This window comes from Oncorhynchus keta, chromosome 35 (genome assembly GCF_023373465.1).
Source record: "Oncorhynchus keta strain PuntledgeMale-10-30-2019 chromosome 35, Oket_V2, whole genome shotgun sequence".
NCBI classification, from domain to species: domain Eukaryota; kingdom Metazoa; phylum Chordata; class Actinopteri; order Salmoniformes; family Salmonidae; genus Oncorhynchus; species Oncorhynchus keta.
In genome coordinates, this window is record NC_068455.1 from 35,822,474 (window position 1) to 35,842,436 (window position 19,963).

At 44.8% G+C, this 19,963-nt stretch overlaps 1 protein-coding gene across 3 annotated transcripts in view; it reads left to right on the forward strand.

Annotated features, from left to right (window-relative positions):
• The window catches only part of LOC118368440 (AT-rich interactive domain-containing protein 1B-like), a 236,493-nt gene that overhangs the window by 174,210 nt on the left and 42,320 nt on the right, over nt 1-19,963 (forward strand). For all 3 annotated transcript variants that reach the window (XM_035752541.2, XM_035752544.2, XM_035752543.2), the window contains exons 6-8: nt 1,708-1,794; nt 4,754-4,966; nt 17,354-17,669. In XM_035752541.2, the coding sequence (XP_035608434.2) occupies nt 1,708-1,794; nt 4,754-4,966; nt 17,354-17,669 (616 nt within the window). The remainder of the gene's footprint in view (nt 1-1,707; nt 1,795-4,753; nt 4,967-17,353; nt 17,670-19,963) is intronic.

A 19,963-nucleotide genomic window follows, 5' to 3' on the forward strand; every position in this document is an offset into this window, starting at 1 on the left:
TGTTAATTTCTCTATCATAAGCCACATCCAACATGAGAATTTGGCAGTACATCTAACCGGCCTCACAACCGCAGACCACGTGTATGGCATTGTGTGGGCGAGCGGTTTGCTGATGTCAATGTTGTGAACAGAGTGCCCCATGGTGGCGATGGGATTATGGTATGGGCAGGCATAAGCTACGGACAATGGACACAATTGCATTTGATTGATGGCAATTAGAATGCACAGAGATACCGTGAAGAGATCCTGAGGTCCATTGTCGTGCCATTCCTCTCCATGTCTCAAGGATCTGAACACAATTCCTACAATCTTGAAAATGTCCCAATTCTTCCATGGCCTGTATACTCACCAGACATGTCACTCATTGAGCTGGTTTGGGATGCTGTGGATCAACATGTTCGACAGTGTGTTACACTTCCCGCCAATATCCAGCAACTTCGCACAGCCAACGAAAAGGAGTGGGACAACATTCCACAGGCCACAATCAACAGCCTGATCAACTCTATGCGAAGGAGATGTGTTGCGCTGCATTAAACAAATGGAGGTCACACCACGTACTGACTAGTTTTCTGATCCACGCTCCCACCTTTAAAAAGATATATTCCCAGTCATGTGAAATCCATAGATTAGGGCCTTATGAATGTCTTTCAATGGACTGATTTCCTTATATGAGCTGTACCTTAGTAACATCTTTGAAATAAGTTGTTGCATGTTGTGTTTATAATTTTGTTCAGTGTAAATATACTTTAATTTGCTGTTAATTTTCTGGTTCTGTCAAAATCAAATCAAATTTATTTCTATAGCCCTTCGTACATCAGCTGATATCTCAAAGTGCTGTACAGAAACCCAGCCTACAACCCCGAACAGCAAGCAATGCAGGTGTAGAAGCACGGTGGCTAGGAAAAGGAGAGCATTAGCCACACATTCCCCATATTTTGGAACAAAATGTTGTTGTCGTGACTTATTTCCTTTTTTCTCCATTGGTTCAAGCCTTCAGTAGCAGAGGGAGGTGAGGGAGGTGTACCTGTTTTACCTTCCTCTGGGTTAAATCAATCCACAAACGTCCATCTTCCGTTCCCCTAATCAGCCCCACTGGTCTGTAATGGGTTTCTAATGCACAAGAGGAGCATCAGGGATCAATACACCTTGATGGTTTTGTTTATATTAGGATTGCCCTAATTACACTGCTTCCATACGAGATCCACACAGTGATGACTGGTTCTATGTTGCACTGTACTAAGAGACATTTTCATAGGCACACATGCTCCTTTGCTATGTTATGTGGTCCTGTCTATGGTCTTTTTATAAACCCGGGACAAAGCCGTTTTAATTGAATAACCTCGGAGGAGGATGAAATGTGGATAGAGGAGAATAGAATTAGACAGAGACCGAATCCTTTACCTGTGTGTCCTTCTATAGTAGAATATGTCATTTCAGGGCAAAAAAATGGATGTTTTGAGAATAATTAGTTGTTTTTGACTCATCTCACCTTGGGCTTTGGGAAAGGATGAGGAATCCATTTCAGCCAGAGCGTTTCGTTGTTGTTAGATTCAAATGAAGGTAACTGTCACAGATGATACAGTACAGCAGCTCGGCCTATGCTTTCCGTCAGTTTACGGAGTGGTGTTACCCTAAAACATGTCCCCTCTCTTTTTGTGCTAATAACATGTGTCTCACTGCATTCTGTCCTCCTGTGTTTCTTTACAGGGTCCCAGATGGCCCCCCAGATCCCCGTCAACACGTCGGATGTCCCTCACTCCCCCTTGACGCAGTCCCCCATGCCTCAGGAGAGGGGTAAGTCTGACCACAAAGTGTGTGTGTGTGTGTACATGCATATGTGTGTGTTTGTGTGTGTGTGTGTGCTTGCTTGCATGTTTGTGTGTTCTAGTGTATTGTGTGTGCGGTAATTGCAGATTAGCTCTAGGTTAGTGCCCACCTGTGTGTTGAGTAGAGCTGTGGATCTGGGCTGAGTGGAGCAGGAGCGGGGGGGTCTGAGGACAGAGAGTTAAGCCTCTTACAACCCTGGCTATGGTAGTGAGAAGGCATTAGCCTCCCTCTCAGTGACACTGGCATTGTTCCCCAACACTCTCTGGGAACTGGCAGACAAAGGCAGGACGTGACATCATGGCCAGAGGTACAGGGTGTTCTATAGCTGGGCTGTTAGCAGGTACAGGGGTTGGGATTGTGTACTGGAAGGTACACACACACACACACACACACACACACACACACACACACACACACACACACACACACACACACACACACACACACACACACACACACACACACACACACACACACACACACACACACACACACACACCTTAGAGGGGGTCAAACGTAACGATGTTACCGCGATGCAAACAAACACCTCACCAGCGGGTTCCCAGGGAGGGGCTGGTGGAGAGGTGATGTATTACTGGATGAGAGGTCAGCTCAGGTCATGGGAACCATTCTTGGTTAAACCTTAACTGTTACTGTCTGGAAATCACTAAACCTTATGTTCTGGGAGTTAGGGAGTTTTTTTTAAGTGTATCCACTTCTGACTTGCTGAGTTGATTCTCATATGCAAGGCTAGTTATTGCCATGATAACAGAGGCTGACTACATACTGTGAATTACATACAATGAATGGTCCCCGACTGAGGCTTCCTCTGAACATTCTACAATGGCCAATAATGTATTGAGTTCAGGGGAAAAGGTAATCTCTTGAATGAGGCAAATGACACTCAATAATAGTGATTACAACTATAGAACTAGCCCCGTGTAAAACAACATTGTCCCTGTTGGTTTGTGTAAAGGAGGTAGGATGACTAGCATTAACATGGAGTATTATGCTCCTCTACAGCTCTCCAAGGACCAGTTAACATGAGAGAGAGAGAGAGAGAGAGAGAGAGAGAGAGAGAGAGAGAGAGAGAGAGAGAGAGAGAGAGAGAGAGAGAGAGAGAGAGAGAGAGAGAGAGAGAGAGAGAGAGAGAAGCTGTTATATAAAATAAACATAAATGTAATGCTCGGCTCTGGCTTCACGTGACCCTGGAAGCACTGTGGTTAACATACTGTATTGCTTTTTAGAATATATGAGTCAATCCCATGGTCCAAGTGGCTGCTCCTAAGAGCCGCTCTCATTTCCATGAATACTGTTGAATGTACTTTTTCACTCCCTCTCTCCCGTTGCTGCCAGTTGTTGTTGTCCAGCTAAGCTCTACTCTCTTTGGCTGCCTGCCTGCCTGCCTGCCTGCCTGGCTGGGGAGGGAGGGAGGGAGGGGGGATCCTTGAATTCGTTATTTTCCTTTAGCAACTGTCTGCACAATGTTCCTCTCTCCATCCCTTTTCCAAACAATTTACACAGTGTTTTTCAGAATCCATTACGATAATGGAAGCAAAACATTAGAATAATGTCCCCCTTAAACCCATGCTCGCAGTCTAAGCACTTTCAGGCCTCCCCTCTCGCTCTCTTTTCCTCCCTCCCTCTCTCTCACCGCCTCATCACATGCTCTCTCGCTCTCTCAGCAGAATAGGCCAATATGGAGGACGACAAATACTCTTGCCATCTCTGGCCTGCTTTTAACAACCCTACTGAGTAAAGAGCTGGACTATAGAGCTGTATAGCCTCTCAGTGTAGTGTGTGTGTGTGTGTGTGTGTGTGTGTGTGTGTGTGTGTGTGTGTGTGTGTGTGTGTGTGTGTGTGTGTGTGTGTGTGTGTGTGTGTGTGTGTGTGTGTGTGTGTGTGTGTGTGTGTGTGTGCATGAGCCAAGCGCAGCCGATCCATTTAAAGCTGATCCAGGATATTAGAGAAGGCCTCTATATCTCTTCTGATTGGCTGCAGCGCCAGCGACCTTTCCCATTCGAGGCAGATTGGAGACCTTTTCTGTGGCTTCGCTCTCAGGTTTAGATTGTAATGAAATGGCTTTCAGTGATAATAGTGAATCCCTGTGAGGATCACTTCAAATGTCAATTTGAATGGTGGAGGGAAGCTGAGCTGAGAGCCTTTTCCATGAATTGAGAACTCACGGGTCCTGGAACAGCTTAGAATTACACAGCAGTCATGGTTAAATCGCTGTCTTATTCCCCAAGTGCAATTTCTACACACGCACACACACACACACACCTTTTTTTTCAGCCGACAAGGTGAAACATCTTTTGATGTGCCCTTGAACAAGGCACTTAACCTAATTGCTCCAGGGTCGTTGACTCCATTCTCTGAGTTGGAGTATACAAAAAACACCTTCCCATTTCACACATGCTTTTAGTATAATACACACGTGTACATGTGTGAAACAGGACCAATATTATTGTGATTATTATAATGACACACACACACACACACACACGCACACACACACAAAATCAGAAAGCCCAGTCGATTTTGTGCGTGTGTGTGTGTATCGGTTGTTCCCCTGGCCTCCATGTCACCCAGTCCTATCGATGTACAGTGTATCAGTATATACGGCCTTACACACAATGCACTGCCAGCTTGCCATACGAACAATCTGATGACTATCTTCGAGTAACAAGACCTAAAGACATTATAGAGGATTATAGTATTGTCAGGATCACCCTTCTAGGGTCCCTTTTAGAGGGAGGTTAGGAGAGAACAGATGTGTCACCTGTTTCACCCTGCATAAAGAGTGGATCTTTAACTCTTTACAGAAAGGAGGTTTGTTTGTTTGTGTGTCTTTATGTGTGTCTACATAGGCTGCAATACTCTTAAGCACAGTCCGTAGTCAGTGCTGTCTCTCTGTGGGTTCCAGGCTTTATGTCCAACATGCAGAGAAACCAGTGTGGCTCCCAGTTTGCAACACCACCACCTCAGTCGGGGCCTTCCATGTCCCCTCACCCCTCTCCTGGTCCTGGTCCTGGAGGACAAATGTACCCAGGGATGGGGCCCAGGCCCTACCTCCAGGGTGGCTCCAGTGGCCCCTACGGACCCCAGGGATCCCAGGCAAACCAGTATGGACCCCAAGGTAGGAGCACTAGAGCTGTTGTTTCATTATACTTATCTACCTTTACACTATGTATGCAGTGGATTCGGCTATTTCAGTCACACCTGTTCGTGACAGGTGTATAAAATCGAGCACACAGCCATGCAACCTCCATAGACAAACACTGGCAGTAGAATTTGCAGTCAGTCAGGAAAGTCAGGAAAGCTAAGGCCAGCTTCTTCAGGCAGAAGTTTGCATCCTGTAGCTCCAACTCCAAAAAGTTCTGGGACACTGTGAAGTCCATGGAGAACAAGAGCACCACCTCCCCGCTGCCCACTGCACTGAGGCTAGGGAACACGGTCACCACCGACAAATCCATGATTATCGAAAACTTCAACAAGCATTTCTCAACGGCTGGCCATGCCTTCCGCCTGGCTACTCCTACCTCGGCCAACAGCTCCGGCCCCCCCGCAGCTCCTCGCCCAAGCCTCTCCAGGTTCTCCTTTACCCAAATCCAGATAGCAGATGTTCTGAAAGAGCTGCAAAACCTGGACCCGTATAAATCTGCTGGGCTTGACAATCTGGACCCTCTATTTCTGAAACTATCCGCCGCCATTGTCGCAACCCCTATTACCAGCCTGTTCAACCTCTCTTTCATATCGTCTGAGATCCCCAAGGATTGGAAAGCTGCCGCAGTCATCCCCCTCTTCAAGGGGGGAGACACCCTGGACCCAAACTGTTACAGACCTATATCCATTCTGCCCTGCCTATCTAAGGTCTTGAAAGCCAAGTCAACAAACAGGTCACTGACCATCTCGAATCCCACCGTACCTTCTCCGCTATGCAATCTGGTTTCCGAGCCGGTCACGGGTGCACCTCAGCCACACTCAAGGTACTAAACGACATCATAACCGCCATCGATAAAAGACAGTACTGTGCAACCGTCTTCATCGACCTTGCCAAGGCTTTCGACTCTGTCAATCACCATATTCTTATCGGCAGACTCAGTAGCCTCGGTTTTTCGGATGACTGCCTTGCCTGGTTCACAAATTACTTTGCAGACAGAGTTCAGTGTGTCAAATCGGAGGGCATGTTGTCCGGTCCTCTGGCAGTCTCTATGGGGGTGCCACAGGGTTCAATTCTCGGGCCGACTCTTTTCTCTGTGTATATCAATGATGTTGCTCTTGCTGCGGGCGATTCCCTGATCCACCTCTACGCAGACGACACCATTCTATACACTTTCGGCCCGTCATTGGACACTGTGCTATCTAACCTCCAATCGAGCTTCAATGCCATACAACACTCCTTCCGTGGCCTCCAACTGCTCTTAAACGCTAGTAAAACCAAATGCATGCTTTTCAACCGATCGCTGCCTGCACCCGCTTGCATCACCACACTGGATGGTTCCGACCTTGAATATGTGGACACCTATAAGTACCTAGGTGTCTGGCTAGACTGCAAACTCTCCTTCCAGACCCATATCAAACATCTCCAATCGAAAATGAAATCAAGAGTCGGCTTTCTATTCCGCAACAAAGCCTCCTTCACTCACGCTGCCAAGCTTACCCTAGTGAAACTGACTATCCTACCGATCCTCGACTTCGGCGATGTCATCTACAAAATTGCTTCCAACACTCTTCTTAGCAAACTGGATGCAGTTTATCACAGTGCCATCCGTTTTGTCACTAAAGCACCTTATACTACCCACCACTGCGACTTGTATGCTCTAGTCGGCTGGCTCTCGCTACATATTCGTCGCCAGACCCACTGGCTCCAGGTCATCTACAAGGCCATGCTAGGCAAAGCTCCACCTTATCTCAGCTCACTGGTCACGATGGCAACACCCATCCGTAGCACGCGCTCCAGCAGGTGTATCTCATTGATCATCCCTAAAGCCAACACCTCATTCGGCCGCCTTTCGTTCCAGTACTCTGCTGCCTGTGACTGGAACGAATTGCAAAAATCGCTGCAGTTGGAGACTTTTATCTCCCTCACCAACTTCAAAAATCAGCTATCTGAGCAGCTAACCGATGGCTGCAGCTGTACATAATCTATTGGTAAATAGCCCACCCATTTTCACCTACCTCATCCCCACAGTTTTTATTTATTTACTTTTCTGCTCTTTTGCACACCAATATCTCTACCTGTACATGATCATCTGATCATTTATCACTCCAGTGTTAATCTGCAATATTGTAATTATTCGCCTACCTCCTCATGCCTTTTGCACACATTGTATATAGACTCCCCTTTTTTCTCTACTGTGTTATTGACTTGTTAATTGTTTACTCCATGTGTAACTCTGTGTTGTCTGTTCACACTGCTATGCTTTATCTTGGCCAGGTCGCAGTTGCAAATGAGAACCTGTTCTCAACTAGCCTACCTGGTTAAATAAAGGTGAAATAAAAAAATAAAACAAATAAAAATGGCCTTACTGAAGAGCTCAGTGACTTTTAACATGGCACCGTCATAGGATGCCACCTTTCCAACAAGTAATTTAATCAAATGTCTGCCCTGCTAGAGCTGCCCGGGTCAACTATATGCTGTAATTGTGAAGTGGAAACGTCTAGGAGCAACAACGGCTCAGCTGTAAAGTGGTAGGCCACACAAGCTCACAGAATGGGACCGCTAAGTGCTGTAGCGTGAAGCGTGTAAAACCGTCTGTCCTCGGTTACAACACGCACTAACGAGTTCCAAACTGCCTCTGGAAGCAACATCAGCACAAGAACTGTTCGTCGGGAGCTTCATGAGTGGGTTTCCATGGCCGAGCAGCCACACACAAGCCTAAGATCACCATGCGCAATGCCAAGTGATGGCTGAAGTGGTGTAAAGCTCACCGCCATTGGACTGAATCATGCTTCACCATTTGGCAACCCTACGGCCAAATCTGTGTTTGGCAGATGCCAGAAGAGCGCTACCTGCCCAAATGCATGGTGCAAACTGTAAAGTTTGTTGGAGGAGGTATAATAGTCTGGGGCAGTTTTTCATGGTTCGGGCGAGGCTCCTTAGTTCTAGTGAAGGGAAATCTTAACGCGACTTTTGTGGCAACAGTTTGGGAAAGGCCTTTTCCTGTTTCAGCATGACAATGTCCCCGTGAACAAAGCGAGGCCCATACAGAAATGGTTTGCACAGAGCACTGACCTCAACTCGTCGAACACCTTTGGGATGAATTGGAACGCTGACTGCGAGCCAGGCCTTAATTGCCCAACTTCACTAATGCTCTTGTGGCTGAATGGAAGCAAGTCCCCACTGCAAAGTTACAATATCTAGTGGAAAGTCTTCCCAGAAGAGTGAATGAAGGCTGTTATAGCAGGGATGGGCCAACTCCATATTAATTGCTATGATTTTGGAATGAGATGTTTGACGAGCAGGTGTCCACATACTTTTGGTCATGTAGTGTATATACCAGAACAGTTAGTAACTCCGGTATACAGTAAGAGTATGAACAGGTCATGGCTCATGAGTAAGAATCCCTCTTAATGGATCCACTTACCGAGGATTGGTATTGGTATTTCCATATTCAACCAGAACTACTTGGCAGCCACTGAAGACATTTTATTCTCTTGTATTTGAGAGAAAAAGTTGTGGACCGTCAACTCCCCCCTCACTATGGGATTAAGCCATTCGTCAGAATATTCATGAAGCACTTGAACTCTAGACGCTACCCATGCCTATATCATTATTGGATTAAAGACAGATTGACGTGGCAAGCCCGGCTGATAAAACGTGTTTTCTGAGCTCAGTGATGTTGTTCAATGCCATTACTGGGGTCAGTATTCTTAAATTGCCCACAGAAATGGGTTAGTGTTTTAATTGCCCACATACGTCATTAAAGCTACTGAGGAGGTCAGTTTGATGTTGTCATCCTTTGACCTGTGGTAGACTTGTGGGAAACAGTAGAGAGGATACTTCTAGTCTGAGAGTGCATTTCAAATCAGACCCACATTGCAGTATTCGTACCATAGTCTTTTCCCCCGTGGTCAAATAAAATTACAGAATGGTTTGAAAAAGGAGTCATAAGCTGTGTTGGAATACTCATACTAACCCCACTAACCGTACTATTTGTGACATAAATTGAGTATATAGTGTGCTTATTGCTCATAGTATGGATATACTGTAGTTAGTATGCCAAATGTTCCCAGATGTTGTACTACATTCGCCAAAATACGAAGTATACAAGCAATGGACACTATTTCCGTGCTTTCAGGCCCCATAATACAATTCTTCCAAAAATGTGCGTTGCTTCACAACATTTTCAGATTGAAAGAAAATGGCGGAAAATGTGCTGCCGAAGTCCGACGAGAGCAGATACAAATTCATTGCTTTAACTAATTATGGCAAAATGTTAAGAAAATGTTGAGCAATGTATTAAAGTAATGACTTTTCAAATAAGTTACGTTACACGTTATGTTGGCTGACAATTTGTAAGCTACGCTGTCCTTTGGAAGCGCATTGCATATCATTACAGCAGTATGCGCCGGTATGTTAGCTAGCTACCTAACGAGTTGGCTACTAATACATCGAACTTGCCAGTATATTAACTATATGCGATCTAACTAACTAGCCAACATTTATTGACTTGATTATACACGTAATTCTTAGCTTAGCTAAGTGGTATAGTCGTTGTGCGTTCTCAATGGACATTGTGAATTCGGGTGTGTTTGTACATTTGTTCTGGCTACTCTCATTTGAGTGTGCCAGAGCACAGAATAACTGATGAATTTACGAACACTCACAACACCTGTTGAATATGGCCGGTGTCAGTCAACGTTGGCAAAAAAGCATAATTAAGTTGTTGCCAGCAGCATAGTTACAGTCACCGACACTCTGGATAACATGAAAACAGCCTAACCAGCTCTGCTAGTGCGAGTAAAATGTTCAGAGTGAGGTGTTCTCTCATTTGTGTCTGGTACTAGCTATCAAGCTAACCAACGTTAGCCAATTAGCTTGGGTGCTTGACTGCAGTTGTGAGGTCACGAACACAGCCAAAGTTATAATATGTCTAGCTAGTAATTTGTTATGATAATAAGCTAGCAAGGGGTTGCATAGCAACAGCATCAACTTCCAGTGGACAGGCCTGGCGCTAGTACGCTCAACTGAAAGGATACAGTTCTTTTAAAGTATACTAAAATTAACTAATAGTATGTAGTACATTTTATTTTTTTTATTTTTTTATTTCACCTTTATTTAACCAGGTAGGCTAGTTGAGAACAAGTTCTCATTTACAACTGCGACCTGGCCAAGATAAAGCACAGCAGTGTGAACAGACAACACAGAGTTACACATGGAGTAAACAATTAACAAGTCAATAACACAGTAGGAAAAAAAAGAGAGTCTATATACATTGTGTGCAAAAGGCATGAGGAGGTTGGCGAATAATTACAATTTTGCAGATTAACACTAGAGTGATAAATGATCAGATGGTCATGTACAGGTAGAGATACTGGTGTGCAAAAGAGCAGAAAAGTAAATAAATATAAACAGTATGGGGATGAGGTAGGTAAATAGGTGGGCTGTTTACCAACAGACTATGTACAGCTGCAGCGATCAGTTAGCTGCTCAGATAGAAGATGTTTGAAGTTGGTGAGGAAGATAAAAGTCTCCAACTTCAGCGATTTTTGCAATTCGTTCCAGTCACAGGCAGCAGAGAACTGGAAGGAAAGGGGTCCAAATGAGGTGTTGGCTTTAGGGATGATCAGTGAGATACATACAGTACCAGTCAAAAGTTTGGACACACCTACTCATTCCAGGGTTTTTATTTATTTTGACTATTTTCTGCATTGTAGAATAATAGTGAAGATATCAATAAAATAACACATGGAATCATTTAGTAACCAAAAAAGTGTTGGCCACCCTTTGCCTTGATAACAGCTTTGCACACTCTTGGCATTCTCTCAACCTGCTTCATAAGGTAGTCACTTGGAATGCATTTCAATTAACAGGTGTGCCTTGTTAAAGTTAATTTGTGGAATTTATTTCCTTCTTAATGGCTTTGAGCCAATCATTTGTGTTGTGACAAGATGGGGGTGGGAAGATAGCATGGCATGCATGAACAGCTCAAATAAGCAAAGAGAAACAACAGTCCATCATTACTTTAAGACATGAAGGTCTGTCAATACAGAAAATTTCAAGAACTTTAAAAGTTTCTTCAAGTGCAGTTGCAGAAACCATCAAGCTCTATGACAAAACTGGCTCTCACGAGGACCGCCACAGGACAGGAAGACCTGGAGTTACCTCTGCTGCAGAGGATAAGTGCATTAGAGTTAACTGCACCTCAGATTGCAGCCCAAATAAATTGCTTCACAGAGTTCAAGTAACAGACACAACTGTTCAGAGGAGAACCTGAATCAGGCCTTCATGGTTGAATTTCTGCAAAAAAAACAACTAGTAAAGGACACCAATAAGAAGAAGAGACTTGCTTGGGCCAAGAAACACATGCAATGGACATTAGAACAGTGAAAATCCAAATTTGAGATTTTTGTTTCCAACCGCCGTGTCTTTGTGAGATGCAGAGTAGGTGAACAGATGATCTTTGCATGTGTGGTTCCTACCGTGAAGCCTGGAGAAGGAGGTTTGATGGTGTGGGGGTGTTTTGCTGGTGACACTGTCAGTGATTTATTTAGAATTCAAGGCACACTTAACCAACATGGCTACCACAGCATTCTGCAGCGATATGCTGTCCCATCTGGTTTGCGCTTAGAGGGACTATCATTTGTTTTTCAACAGGACAATGACCCAACACACCTCCAGGCAGTGTAAGGGCTATTTAACCAAGAAGGAGAGTGATGGAGTGCTGCATCAGATGACTTGGCCTCCACAATCCCCCGACCTCAACCCAATTGAGATGGTTTGGGATGAGTTGGACCGCAGAGTGAAAAGCAGCCAACAAGTGCTCAATATATGTGGGAACTCCTTCAAGACTGTTGGAAAAGCATTCCGCATGAAACTGGTTGAGAGAATGCCAAGATTGTGCAAAGCTTTAATCAAGGCAAAGGGTGGCTACTTTGAAGAATCTAAAATATATTTATAAATAACACTTTTTGGTAACTACATGATTCCATATATATTATTTCATAGTTTTGATGTCTTCACTGTTATTCTACAATGTATAAAATAGTAAAAATTAAGAAAAACCCTTAAATGAGTAGGTGTGTCCAAACTTTTGACTGGTACTGTACTCATTAAGTATGTAGTATACATTATGTTAGTATGGGTATTCAAACACAGCTATGGTCTGTGGTCACTCAATTTGACCAAACACTGTGTATTATAAGTTATAGTGTGAATGAAGTCAATTTTAAACCAGTAACCTGTCATATATGCTGGCTCTTGTTTCACTGGTCAAAAAGTCTTCCAAAACACACCAGTCCATTTCAGCACTTGGTGGGAAAAATTCTTTGAATACTTCTTTGCAATTAAAGTGTCTTTTCGAGTTGAGTGTTCTCTATGCGGCTGTAGAAAGCAGCAGTCACTCCCATATCTTTGCATCTGATTTTGTGTTTAGTTCCCCTGGATGTGCACCAAAGGACATTTTGGGGTATTAGTAATGTGTGCTCTGTGTCACTGTGATGAAGGCACCGTCCATGTGTGTGTTTTTCTAATATCGCTGAGACCCTGACATTAGTTCCATGTTGATTAATAGCTCTAATGCATGTGGTATTTGGCCTCTCTCCTCCCACTCTTATGTGCTAATGTGACTTAGCTGGGATGACAGCCAGTGGCTGAGGCAGAACAAAACTGAAATATAAAAAAGTCTGGAGTCGGATGAGCGCGAAGCGCTGCACAGCTGACAGTAGGGATGTTCTCGCCAGTGACAAGCCAACCCCTCCACCCCCATACACTCTAAAGACAGAGTACACACATACACATACTCTCTCTCTCTCTCTCTCTCTCTCTCTCTCTCTCTCTCTCTCTCTCTCTCTCTCTCTCTCTCTCTCTCTCTTTTAATTTTTTCTCTCTCTCAACACACAAGCACACAGGACCCCCCACTGAGGAACATGTGTGTTGGAGTGGGTCCATGGATCCCCCAGGCGGTTGCAGTGCCCTGGTGGTGGGGGTGCGGGGTGGGCTCTGGGCCCTGGTTATGAAAGGGTTTGTTCAGACTGGTGTGTTCAGGATGGTGTGTCCGGGCTGGTCTGTTCAGGCTGGTGTGTTCAGGCTGGCCTGTGTTGGCTGGGGCTTGAGCTGAGGTGAACAGGCCAGGCAGCTGCTGCTCATTGTCCTTAATGATGTCTCCATCTGCTTCCCGTCTTTCCCGTGCCACAAAATTACTAGCCCATTAAACCAACATGGAAACGCACTCCAAGTTCCTGATCCCTGCACTCTGTTTTTCTTGGCCAGTCTTGGCACTGCTAGAAGATCCAAGCCTCAGGCAGTGAACAACTGAACACACATCAGTGTGTGTGTATCACCAATACACACTCTCTTTCTACACTCTAGCTCTCCCTGTCTCTTTCTCTCTCTCTCTCTCTCTCTCTCTCTCTCTCTCTCTCTCTCTCTCTCTCTCTCTCTCTCTCTCTCTCTCTCTCTCTCTCTCTCTCTCTCTCTCTATCTCTCTCTCATCGCTGACACACTCTGACACGCTGAGCTTGTACTCTGGCTAAGAACATGAAAACTGTCTCTTGTTTCATTGTGTAACTTAAATGCGACAGCATTTGTCTTTTATCAAGGGAAAGGATAATACAACCTTCAGGTCAGCACAAGGAAATCCACCTACCTCCTCTCTACTAACGCAATGAGGTACAGCATCTAACGCAATGAGGTACAGCATCTGGGTTGAACACTTACAATGTTTAACTACAAAATATGTTGACCGCCCTTTGAACCCCCTTTCAAACACAAGAGGCCCAAGTTCTTCAGCATGATCTTGTACAGTTTGTTGATACCAGGCTCTGTTAAAGTGCCTCCAGTTGTTCCCGCAGCTGCTCTGCAGACGTGCTCTATAAGCCATGTACACTACAGTAGATACAGACCTGAGCTATGTGGAGTGTTGTAAGACAGAGTCAGTGAAAAGAGGAAAAGCCTGCTGTGCCTCTCCCACAGCTAACATCCCACTCTCACCCCCACCGCTCCAAGGTTAAGTACCCCACTGGTAATAGTCATGCTTTCGACAGCAGTTTGTGAGCCTGGATGCTTTGCTGAGCCCTTCTACCTTATTTGGTAAAAGGAGAGCTCAATCCCAGAGAGCCGCAGGGGCAGTGAAGGATTTGGGAAATGGGTTGGACCAAGTATGGAGCCCTGAGGTGCTCCGTACCTGCTGCACCATAGACGCCCTGCTGAGAGAGATGCTGAGGTGGCTCTGAGAGGATCTACCTGGGGCCTCGGGCCAGAAGAGAGGGAGGGAGGGCGAAGAGAGCAAGAAAGGCAGGCAGGTGAGAGGGAGGGAGAATTTGAGAGAATTTCTGAGGAATCGAAAAGGGGAAAAAAATCACTTTTACCAATAATTCTTCTCTCCAAAAGAACACTGTCATGCCCCCCATTTGTTTGTGTTCAGCAACATACTATACAGTTTGTTTTTAACGTTAGCTAAGCAACTCTGGCCATTCTCTATGTCCTGCAGCTGTAGACTACTGCTGTGTAATCTGTGTTACGTTCCTCAGTGATGGAGTCCACAGATTCCTGCTAAAGCCAGGGATGGGTGAGCCGGTTGTTAGCAACGCTGCATCCAGTCTGCTGAGGAAGCAGTGTCTGTAATCTGTTCGGTCACAGTCCTCCTTTTCCCGCAGGAGTGTGGAGATTAAATACAGCTCGGCAACAGCGCCTCAGAATGCATGACCATGCCTGGAATTTCCATGTAATTGGTATCACACCGCAGTCCTCTCTCTGCCTCTGTCGGTTATAAATACCACACCTCCCAAAGGCAACCGCAGCCTGAGACGGCAGGGAGGGCTGGGTCAGGAGAATAGTAAGGTATGGAAGAGAAATGATATCTCTCTGCCGCTTTTTCTCTCTGTTTTGCTTGTAAATGTGCCTAAACAGCAAAAGGAGCAGATAAAGCTGATGCTTAGGTGTGTGAGTGCTGTGTAAAAGTCTGAATGAGGACGAGAGGCCCCGCAGAGCAGCCCTGGATCATGTAGTGGTATTCTGGGTAAGAGATGGGCCCCTCAGTGGCTGTAGAGAACAGAGCAGAGCAGGGAGCGGCACCACTACTCCCCCCTGAAGTAGCACCCTGGCATGGCACCAGCTGCATTACCAGCCATCTTGGAAATGAACTATTATCACGCTGAAGAAGAACACCTCACAGGACAGTAAATCCTTCTCATCCGCCTTAAAAAATCCCCAAAAATTAGAATACGAACAAGATTGTTCTCTCAAATAGCTGCTTGAAGTGTATCTCTGGTCACCCTAAACACAGCTCTTAAACTGAAGATAGTCTCTTAAATGTCAAAATGTCAAAACAATATGATTGTTGAACTCTGTGCAGGACACATGTCCACTTCTATGTGAACCTTCCTCGCCCATACGACTCTCACGGTAGCGTTTAAGGTGGAAACCACAGCAGATTAGGAAAGCCTAGCCTTTATGGAAACTTCACAGGCTCTGTCTCTTGCTCTTTTCTGATTGGCAGCCTGGATGCTGAAGATGGAAAAACCCAGTTGGAATATCCAAATGGGCCTCAGTGATGGGCCTCACACAACAACACACACACAAAAAGAGCACTGAAAAGCAATGGAGCAGAGCCAGAGCCCAACCAGTGTTGGGGTTAGGCAGATGGGCGGTGTGGGCCGCTGACTCAGGCGTTTCAGATACAGCACGTACAGTACAATGAGGAGGAGATGGAGGATACCACAAGACAGATGATTCCCAGGGTTCTCAACAATGTCACTGCTGAAAAGAGAGTGGAATGGTACTGTGCCTCACTGCATATACACACATGCACACACACATCCACACACACCCTATCCATGTTTTAATACATCCTCCTGTGCTTGTCCTCCAACCACCTTTTTCTTTTAACGGTTCCTTTTTTGGAAAGTTGGCAATGAGGCCCCAAAACCCTTGACAGGTGTCAACTGTGTTCCAAATCAGCCAGACTCCCCAGATACATATCTGGCACTCTACATTTCCTGCTACACTACATTTCATCACACTTTCTGGGCAAATTCAACTGGAGCAGCAAAGTTTCATGGGAAAGACTTGTTTTGATTCGATATAAATCCCGTCTCCGGGGGAGCTTTTTTTTCTGTTGGACTCGCAGGCTTACGTCATAAGGAATGTCTTTCCTCTGAAGCAGCTCGAGGACACCAAGAGCTATTTCCATTTTTGGAGTCTGTTCCATGCGCGGAGTATTGTCATTGAACTTTCCTCATTCAGGTTTAAAGGGACTTGATCCCCTTTTCCAGACATATTCTCAGAGGATTAGGCTTTGAGTCCGACTAAAGCACTCTTAATCAAATCAAAATAAATAGCCCCCTTCGCAAAAGAGACTCCACATTTTCTGTGTGTGTGTGGTGTGTGCGCACATGCATGCATGTGTGTGTGTGTGTTTTCTTGAATGCTTGTGACTCCTTTTCCAGCTGGTTCTGGAGTGTGTTAAGCCTAAATGCAGGGGTTTAAATGTGCGTTAGGAAGGCTGGTGCCATTATGGCTGCTGGGGCAGGAAGAAAGCCTTTACTGCAGATTACAGTGACTCTCAAGTGTTTCTCAAACTCAAGCTTTGCAATTGTTCACATGGTGATTCAGCATCCCTCCCCTCCCATAGATGTCAAATTGTAAGTCGCTCTGGATAAGAGCGTCTGCTAAATGACTTAAATGTAAATGTAATGTCAAATCTGCAGCCAATATATCAATGGCTTCAGTAAAACAAACAACTGTATTCACAATTGCATAGATACACTCTACAGAGGCTATTGAGACAAAAGTGTAATGATGTATGTGTCAGTTAAGCTGTTTCATCTGACATCTGCTTCTATTTCACATATGATGTTGATTTTCTATCACAATAGAAAATCCCCACCTCTTTAAGGAATACCTAGGATAGGATAAGTAATCCTTCTCACCCCCCTAAAAGATTTAGATGCACTATTGTAAAGTGGCTGTTCCACTGGATGTCATAAGGTGAATGCACCAATTTGTGAGTCGCTCTGGATAAGAGCGTCTGCTAAATGACTTAAATGTAATGTAAATGTATATAATCCTTGTGCTGTGACGCCGTAGCTGCATACTGTAATACTATGGTCATTTAGCATGCGCTTTTATCTAAAACAACTTACAGTTGACTCATAAAGCATGTATAGAAGAGTATCCTTGTGTGCCAAGCCTTTAGGTTCTCCTCTGCAATGGATGCAGAGTGAATGAGAGAAAATGACTACATGGAACTAGCATAAGATAGATAACTGTCACTTTATTTATGCTGAGGGATAAACGTACTGTTATTGTTAAACTGGCCTCTGCTAACTCCCAGATGTTCTATTTCTCCTCTGTCCTCAGGTAACTACCCACGTCCACCCAACTACGGTGGGACCCCCAGTGCCAACTACAGCGGTCCCGGCCCTGGCATGACCAACAGCCTGGGTATGAATGCCAGCAGCCCCATGCACGGCCAGGGTCCCGGGCAGCCCATGCCCATGGGCCGCAGTCTTGGCGCGGGAAGCCGACCCTACCCCAACATGGCCCCCAGCTCCCCCAGTATGCCCCAGCCGGCAGGCCCAGGGATGGGCCCTCCTTCACTGGGCAACGTCAACCGCAAGGCCCAGGAGGCAGCCGCTTCCGTTATGCAGGCCGCAGTCAACTCTGTACAGAGCAGGTGAGATGACATGTTCATTTTTTTCACCAGTGGTCTCTCTGATGATGTGTGATTTGTGTGTGTGTGCGAGTGTGATCTGTGTATGAGAGTGACATTGATAGACAGAGAGAGAAGAGGAGAGGAATTGGGCAGAAGGCTGATCACATTACTGCAATGTTCCAGTAATAATACTCTATTTGGAGAAGAGACTATTTTTACTACCCCCTGAAATAGTCTAAAATGTGTGAGCACAGGGTATCACTCACTTATGTCACTACAGAGACTTTGGGGCTTTACGCTCTTCAGTGCGTAGTTCTCTATGCTCAAACTGTGGAGCGATATAGAGCAGCATTTTGTGCCATGGAACTCCTTCAATTAAATCTCTTATTGTTTAATACTAGAGTACAGTAAGAGATTCATATAGGACAGAGTTATATAAAAAAAAATATATATATATAGATATATAGATATAGATAGATATATATATAGATATATAGATAGATAGATAGATAGATAGATAGATAGATAGATAGATAGATAGATAGATAGATAGATAGATAGATAGATAGATAGATAGATAGATAGATAGATAGATAGATAGATAGATAGATAGATAGACAGCTACAAGTGATTTTAATTGAGGAAATCTGTTCCCAGGTAATCCCACACATAATAGACAGACGTGATCGTATACAAATGTAAGCAAGATTTGAAATGATTATATTTTAGTCAAATATTGTATCTGTTTGGGCTTCTTGCGGTCATTTTGCAGTCAACAAACGATTTGTAATTATGTTCCGCCCCCCCCCCCCGTCCATCCCCTTAAGAAGGAATCGGCCGGCGGCTGAATCTAGTTGATGATCTCTGATGCAGGGCTTCTATCTATCTGGAAGGCATTTGAAGCACAACCTCTCTGGTGAAATGATGTCCAGTGGAATATTGTGTTAGAGACTCTGAGTAGCAGCAGAAAAAACAATGAACAACGATGCACTGTGTTGCCTTGGAAAACACTTAACAAGATTTCAAGTGCTCAAAACATGCCCTTCACATGTACAACACAACACCGAGCTACTTAGGAAACTCAACAAGCAGCGTTGTGAAGAACCTTGACACATATCAAGCATTACATATTTATAGGGCCGGGACAATACCAGTACCGCAATATTTTTTCCATTGGCAAAAATGAAAACACGAAGCAGACCTCGCTCTTTGGTCCTTTAAAAACGTGCTGTATAAAATGTTGTGTGCTATTGTGAGGTTCTGTATTTATTTTCTTGGTCAGCCTTGTGTTCTGTTTCATTGTGTTCTTGAACGTAGCCCTTTCTTTCATTTTTGTTCATAGATTTCACCTGTGTTAGTTACTCACCTCGTCTTATCAGCTCTTTATTTAGTCCAGTTCATTCTGTTTGTGCCTTTGTGAGGTATTGTTCATTTTTACTCTACTAAGCCTTTTCTTAGCTCGTTTGTGAGAACCAGTTATAGCATTCAGTCCTAGTTTTGATTCACCTGCCTATTTGCCTACCTGTGTGTGACCGATTCCTGCCTTCTGCGAAATAAACACCTGCCGCGCTCTGCGCGTGAATCTACACCTTTTTCTCCCTGAGTATTCACTACAGCTATAGATTTGAAAATATATGTGCCTCTGGAGGACAACATAATGTTTGTTTCCAACATTAGGGCTGTTTTCCTAAGTTAAATCCGCTTTGTGTTTTGTTTCCTTGCTACGATACTCACGAGTATCGCAATACTGGTATCGTCCCGGCCCTACTTATTTATGAACTAACAGTATTTATGCTAAATGGAATGGGGAATGGGTAGATGGGTGTTATTTAGCTGGTGTGCTTGACTGTGTAATGTGTGAGTGCTTCCCAGAGCAGGGCAGATATGTGAGGAGGAAGGGGTGGGATTGTGTGTGGGCAGTAAACTCTGGCTGAACCCTGTCTTGGGAGTATTTGTAAACATGGACCAGTCTTTAAAATGGTAGGAGGAACAGAAGTGGTCATACTGAGCAGCTTGGGGCTTCGCCTTCTGTAGCAATGCAGACAGGCTGAGGCCAATCACCAATGCTTCTGCTGAAGTGGCCTTGTGAATGCGTTTCCCTATTTATGTACAGAATATCATTAATTGAAATGAGTTTCGGCCTCCCTCAGGTTCTCTGGCAGGCTATTCCAGAGGCTGGGAGCATAGTAACTAAAGGCTGTCTCTCCATGCCTCTTGGTTCTAGGCTTTGGGATAGTTAAAAGGCCAGTGCCAGAGGACCTGAGGGACCTACTGGGTACATAACTTAAAAGCATGTCTGACATGTATTGGGGTTC